Source organism: Acanthisitta chloris, unplaced genomic scaffold (genome assembly GCF_000695815.1).
Source record: "Acanthisitta chloris isolate BGI_N310 unplaced genomic scaffold, ASM69581v1 scaffold5430, whole genome shotgun sequence".
Classification (NCBI taxonomy): Eukaryota; Metazoa; Chordata; class Aves; order Passeriformes; family Acanthisittidae; genus Acanthisitta; species Acanthisitta chloris.
The window spans coordinates 25,266-32,038 of record NW_008653229.1 but is presented as its reverse complement, the minus strand read 5'-3'; the positions used below and the strand labels follow the sequence as shown (position 1 = coordinate 32,038).

Here is a 6,773-nt window from a genome sequence, read left to right as displayed (position 1 = left end):
GTTCCACGTGTCCTCGTGCCTAATTAGTGCCTGAAAAAGCCTTCGTTAAAAAAAAAAAGAAAAAAGAAAAAAAGGGGGATGCTATTTATTAGTGAGTAAAAAAATAGGTTTGGAATCCCTGTGTAGATCTCTGCACCTTGTGACTGTGTGTTTGCCCTGCCAGGTGCCGCCGGGTGCTGTCCCTCAGGCTGGTCCTCGGCATGGGCAGGGACTCAGAAGATGTCAGGGCACACACTCCAGTCCTGCTTGTCCTTGGCCTCCCAGTAGCCACCCTTGTAGACACAGATCAGCTCCCCCGTCACAGCGTCCACCTTGCGCTCGAACCACAGCGGGATGTACCCCTCGTAGTCCTTCCCTGTTGGGCAGGAACATGGCATCAGGGATACTTTCCTTAGGATCACAGAATGTTAGGGGCTGGGATGGAGCTTAGAGATCATCCAGCCCCAACCCCCTGCCCTGGGCAGGGACACCTCCCACCAGAACAGGTTGCTCAAGGCTTTAGCCAACCTGGCTTGGAACACTGCCAGGGTTGGGGCAGCCACAGCCTCCCTGGGCAGCCTGTGCCAGTGTCTCACCACCCTCACAGGGAAAACCTCTGCCTAAGATCTCATCTCAATTTTCCTCTTGCAATTTCTCCCCATTACTCCCTGTCCTGTCCCTGCAGTTCCTGACATCTCCTTTTTTCATCATTATCCAGCTAATCCTGAAAGCATCCATAGTCTCTAATTTTCCAGAATCTTTACAGCTCTGCTTTATCTACCTCTTATACCAACTGACGTCAACATCAGATGACCAGTAAAATTCCAGAGCTTTGACAGTATCAGTGGCACCAAACCAACCCAAACTCTACCTCAGCCACCACAAATCCATCAGAAATGCTTCATTTGGAGCAGCTGAAATAACTTCTCCCTGCTTCAGAGTTACCTCCACTGTGGAGAATCACGGAATGGTTTGGGTTGGAAGAGACCTTAAAGCTCATCTTGTTCATCTTATGTCATAGAATCATAGAATTTTAGGGGTTGGAATGGAGCTTAGAAATCATCCAGCCCCAACCTCCTGCCCTGGGCAGGGACACCTCCCACCAGAGCAGGTTGCTCAAGGCTCAGCCAACCTGGCTGTGAACACTGCCAGGCTTGGGGCAGCCACATCCTCCCTTGAGCAACGTGTGCCAGTATCTCACATCTCCATGTGAAATCCCTCCAATCCCACACCCACACAGCTTCAGTGTCCACCCTCCATCCACCTCCCCCAGTATAGGACACATGGGACCTCCCCACACTCATCCTTGAAGCATCTCACCTTCCTCGAGGGCCTCCACGGCCTCAGCCTCGCGGCGCCGGCGCACGGCTCGCTGCTTCTCCTCCAGCCTCTGCTTCTCCACGTTGGCCTCGTCCCAGCGGCCGCTCTCCATCAGGCGCTGGTCAGGGCGCAGGCGACTGTCCGTGGGCGCCACGCGCTCCTCGGGCTCGTTCAGCGTCAGCGCCAGCTCAGAGAAGAAGTACATGTTCTCCGCGTTCTCCCTGCGGCCACAGAGCTCTGCTCAGGGTTTTGGGTCTGGGAATGACCTGAGGCTGCCTTGGGTGCTTCCCAGTGTATCCTTTCATAGGCTGTGCATGGGATAGCTGGGAATGCCTCTCCATCCCTGTGCTGTGTCCATCCCTGTGCTGGCACTGCTGAGGCATCTTCAGTCCTGGGGCAGTTCTGGGACCTCAGGACAAGAGGGACATTGAGGGGCTGGAGGTGTTCAGAGAAGGCAATGGAGCTGGGAAAGGGACTGGAGCACAAGGAGTGGCTGAGGGAGCTGGGGATGGTTCCCTGTGGAATATCCAGAATGAGTTTTTGTGATGGGGCTCCAACACAAGAAGGGGATGAGGAGGAACCAGAAGTAGTGCAGTGAGGACATGCTGAGGGGGGAGGATGCTCAGGTGCTGGAGAGTGTCCAGGGAAGGGAACAGAGGTAGGAAGCGTCTGGACTACAAGGAGCAGCTGAGGGAGCTGTGGGGGCTCAGCCTGGAGAAAAGAAGGTTCAGGGGAACCTTCTGCTCTCTCCAACTCCCTGCCAGGAGGTGCAGCCAGGTGGGGTCAGGCTCTGCTCCCAGGGAACAAGGGAGAGGAGAGAGGAAACAGCCTCAAGCTGTGCCAGGGGAAGTTTAGATTGGGTATTAGGGAATATTTCTGCATGGCAAGGCTATTCAGCCCTGGCACACCTGCTTGGGTAGTGGTGGAATCACCATCCCTGGAGGGATTTAAGAGCTATGCATATGTGGCACTTGTGGACATGGTTAGTGGTGTCCTTGGCTGTGCTGAGGGAATGGTTTTACTCTTAAAAAGGCTTTTCCAACCTAAAGGATTCTCTGTAGAGGTTATCTGGGGAGTGCTGCCTCCCAACCTCCCAGTGGAGATACCAGTGATGCCTCAGTGGGTGCTCTGGAGGGGAGTTGTTGGCTCTGCACAGGGAAGCTCAAAGCCAAGCTTACAAAAACCAAGCCTATGGACTCTCACTGCTCTGTTTCACAGCTGAGACACAAACAGCTTCACCCAAGGGCTGCTGGATCACCAGCTGCAGAGCTGGTGGCACTGAGTAGAGGATACTCTCCCCAGGGAACCATCCCAGCAGAGCATTCCCACAGCAGGGACCAGCTGTTGGTGCTACCACAGGTTGGAGACTGGTTTGAGTGCAGCCCTGCTGTGCCGAGGGAGGACTGGTTTCCAGAGATGGACTGGAGGGACAGGATGGTGGCATAGGATGGGCAAGGACTCACCAGAAAGGCAAAGCAGCCAACACACCTCTCTGCCATGGCCTGCAGCCCCAGAAACCTAAGCAGCACCCCCACCTGCCCAAACCCACCTGCAAGGGTCCCCCAAAGCCACTCTCCCCTTGCAGGGACCTGCTCTCTCCTTCCACCCCAGAAAAAGCCAATCACCCCACCAAGTCCTGGTCCCCTCCCACATCCTCAGGTCTGGGCACATGATTCTACTCACGGGAGAGGGTATTTCCTCCACAGGACCTTTGGGGACAGTGTCTGGTAGACAGTTTTCTGCTTGCCCTCCGTGCTGGTGCTGCCATGGCTGCTGTGCACAATCTTGGAACATTCCATCTTCTCATCCCACGTCCCAGACATGACATAGTGTGCCTTGCCATCAGCGTCACTCACCACCCCTGTCACCTGGCAGAGGGACATGGTGGCGTTTGGAATTGCCCAGAGGGGCAGAACACCCTCCAGGTGCCCCAACTGAAGCAGCTGGACCTGGTGCTGTGTCTCCTCAGACACAGCTGTGCCCATCCTGACCATGCAGGTGGGTCTCCAGCCCAGCAAACCCTCCCAGGTCTCAGTGCTGCAGCACTAGCACACAGAGAGCCAAAGAACAGGACAAAGAGGTCCCCCCACCAGGTCACTCCCTGGTGACCCACACCAGAGGTGCCAGTGCAGCCCCTCAGCCCCATGCAGGAGCTCACCCCAGTGGTACTGGGAGCCTGTGGTCCCAGCTCAGAGGGAAGAGCCAGGTCTGGCAGAAGGAGCAGGGAGGCTGCTGGACACTCACCTTTCGGGGGACATCCCTGGAGAAGTAGCTGTAGGGGGTAAATTTCAGCTGGCATTTATCTTTGGACTTATGGTTAACAATCTCTATTTCACCAGACTAGATGAAAGACACAGAACCACAGCAGGGAGAGACAGATTAAATGTTAGTTGTAGTGCAGGTACCAATAACAACACTGGGTACAGCAGCATGTCTGGCTGTAGCCCCCATCAACCCCATCCATAGTGACCCCATCACCCTGTTTCATGGAGCTGCCTTGGGAAGAGCCATGAGGAGCTCCAGGCAGCCTCACCCCATCCCTGCCAGGAAGGCACAGCTTCCCATGGTGGCAGGAGCATGGTAGTACACACACCCCAAGAGGGCAATGCCCTTCAAGCCCCACCAGAGCCAGGCAAGGCCAGGCAGGACCCGTCTCCTCACCCACAGCCACCCACCTGGTCGATCCAGAGCTTGCCCACAATGATGTTGTGCACAGTGGAGGTGACTTTCCTCCAGACATAGTGATTCCCACTGGAGTGGAACTCGAGGTGGATGGCTCCTGTGGAGAGAGGAGTGCCCTGAACTCAGGAGAGGTTGGGCAGACCTGTGGGCACACTCCTCTGGAACCCACCACCATCCTGGCCCCGTGATCATCCTCAGAGCCATCCCAACCTCTCTACTTGCATCCCCCATCCTCTGCCCCCAGCCAGGGTTGGAACTGGATTCATCCCTCCCCTTGCTGCATGTTCTCTCCCTCCTTTGCTCCAGGAAGGAGGAACAACACCTGCCAGGTCCTCTGTCCTCTTCCAAATATACTCCTTTTAAAAGCAGGTCAGAATGTGCTGCCTGGTGTACTCTTGATGACATGAGTGCAGATCAAAAAAACATTAGATGGAGGGAAATTATTGCACCTGGCTGGCAGGGAGAGGGTTAAAACAGGGAAGGAGAAATCAATTCCTGGGCAAGCAGGGTATTTCCAAAGCAAGCAGCCCCCCCTTGCAGCTGGCATCACTGCCACTTCCAGGGCAGACATGTTCTTGTTGGATCATTGCATCAGGAGCACAAATCTGGGCTTCTTATGCCGCTCAGGGTGCAATTCACTGAGCCCCAAGTGAGTCTAAAGGACTTCCAGAGCTCCACGTGAGCCCAAGGAATTAAATGAGCTCCAGGTGAGCCCAAGGAATTCACTAAGCCCAAGGAATTCACTGAGCCCTATGTGAGCCCCAGGAATTCCCAGAGCCTCAGGTGAGCCCAAGGGACCAGCTGCTTCGACCTTTGCATGTTGGATGAGCAGTGCAGGGCACACCAATCTTGGCTGCTCCCAGCACCCAGCACCTACCCAGTGGCATGATGGAGAGGTATTTGCCCCTGAACTTGCTGGCGATGGTGATCTCCTGCCACAACGTCCACCCTCGCCGGGAGTACACGTGGTGTGCGGCTGCTGGGGGGTGGTGGCTCACCTGGGGACAGGAGAAACAGCCTTTAAGTCATGGCCACCAGCACTGAGAGCATTAGGATGACCCCCCAGGAGGTGCTCCAGCAGCAAAGAGCACATTGAGCTCCTGCCAGGATTTTCCAAGGTTCATTTCAAAGCATTATCATCACTTGAGCAACCATCACTGTGAGATGCTGCTGTGCTGTGATCCCAGGACATAGTTCCACTCTCCAGGGTTCCTGGTTGAGAAACAGGGAAATGTTGGCAGCCCAGTAATCCCAGTGGAACAGGAGAAGCTCCCCACTGCTCCACCTGGGAACCCCTGGGGGACGCAGGTCTCCAAGACACACAGCAAGACTTTGACTTTGCCCTTACTGGGCTTGGAAAGTGGGTAAGACATTCTAAATCCTGACAATGACTTGGGAAATGATGATGTTCACATCCCCCTGCCCTGGAAAAGCTGCCCAAATCGAAGGTGGGAGCAGGGACACCCCAGGCAGAGGAGGCTGTCCTCATGCAGGGTCTCACCCAGTGGCACAGCCTGGCACAGGAGACACCAATTCCAGGCCCTGTGGCCACACACAGAGCTCAGGGATGATTTCCAGCACTGTAATTACAGGCTGAGCACCCCAAGCTCTGGATTACATACACAGGCAGAGCCAAGGCCTCCCCAGTAAATCCCAGTCACCAGCAGGAGGAAATCCTATTTGCCTAACTGGATTTCAGGCCCTGGATTATGAGTCTTGGCTTGGTGTGTTGGCAGGCTCAGCACCACAAGCAGCATCCAGGGAAAAATCAGAGCAGTGGCAAGGGTGTCTGATTGTGTGTCTGTCTGTCCTGTGCCAAAGTCACACTGTCACCACCCTCTGAGATGGCTCCAGGGGGACATGGAGAGGCTTCACTCATGGACTGAAGGCTCTGAAGCAGGTTTGCTCCCAGTTGCACTAATCCTGATTTGGGATGAAGCTCTTGTGCCATGGCAGCGAGGGAGGGTCTCTAGGGCAGGCAGAGGGATGAACCCAGGGGTTCAGACTGACAGGTCAGAATACCAAATTTGGGTACAGATGGAGGAAAACTGGAACCAAATGGAGAATATAATTCCAGGCAGGTAATTTATTTGAGAGGGAACAGGGATGGAAGAAGGAGTGTGGTGAAGAGGAGGGTGAAGGAATGAGAACAGGGATGACAAGGTGTGGGAGTGATGTGGTCAGGGATGTCCAGGGATACCTGACAGGCAAGTGTGACGTGGTCAGGGGTGTCCTGAGGGGTGTACCTCTGTGGTCAGAGGTACCTGACAGGCAGCCCTGGGCTTCAGCACCACAGCCCAAACGAGGGTGATAAACCCATCAGGGTGTTCCAGCTGTCCCCTGGGAGGGTGAAGGGTGCTGCTGGCTGAGGATGGATGGAACACTCTGGTAAGGAATCCTCCACTCCCTGTGACACTGGGCTAAACCAGGTGACACACCAGGAAGCCCTGACAGCAAAGGGCAGGTGAAGGTGTGAAGCTGCTGAGGTGTGTGAGCCTGAGCTCTGTGCCATTCACAGTGCCAGGGGATGGCTGGAGGGATGTGGCCACCTCTGACTTGACTCCTGGGAGGTGATGCCTGTAAGGGGTGACAAATGGCCTTGTTCCTCCCCAGGAATCCAGGATGGACCAGCCAAGTCTCCTAAAATTGCAATAGTCAATTTTCTTCACAGGTTACAACTCATTAAGCACTTCAGGTTGTTAATTAAGACCTGCTGTTTGATCAGTGTGTGCCTGCTGTGCCCTGTGGTTAGAACATGAGGTTCTCAGAGCTCCTGGGGTTGCCTCAAGGCT

General features: G+C 54.9%; 1 protein-coding gene across 1 annotated transcript in view; it reads right to left on the bottom strand.

The window, feature by feature from the left end:
- Window positions 1-212: 212 nt before the first annotated feature.
- OSBP2 (oxysterol binding protein 2) overlaps window positions 213-6,773 on the bottom strand; it is a gene marked incomplete at its 5' end in the record, with an annotated part of 27,489 nt that continues 20,928 nt past the window's right edge. The window contains 6 exons of the mRNA XM_009080029.1: window positions 213-355; window positions 1,300-1,520; window positions 2,983-3,167; window positions 3,544-3,639; window positions 3,975-4,078; window positions 4,859-4,979. Of these exons, the coding sequence (XP_009078277.1) occupies window positions 213-355; window positions 1,300-1,520; window positions 2,983-3,167; window positions 3,544-3,639; window positions 3,975-4,078; window positions 4,859-4,979 (870 nt within the window). The remainder of the gene's footprint in view (window positions 356-1,299; window positions 1,521-2,982; window positions 3,168-3,543; window positions 3,640-3,974; window positions 4,079-4,858; window positions 4,980-6,773) is intronic.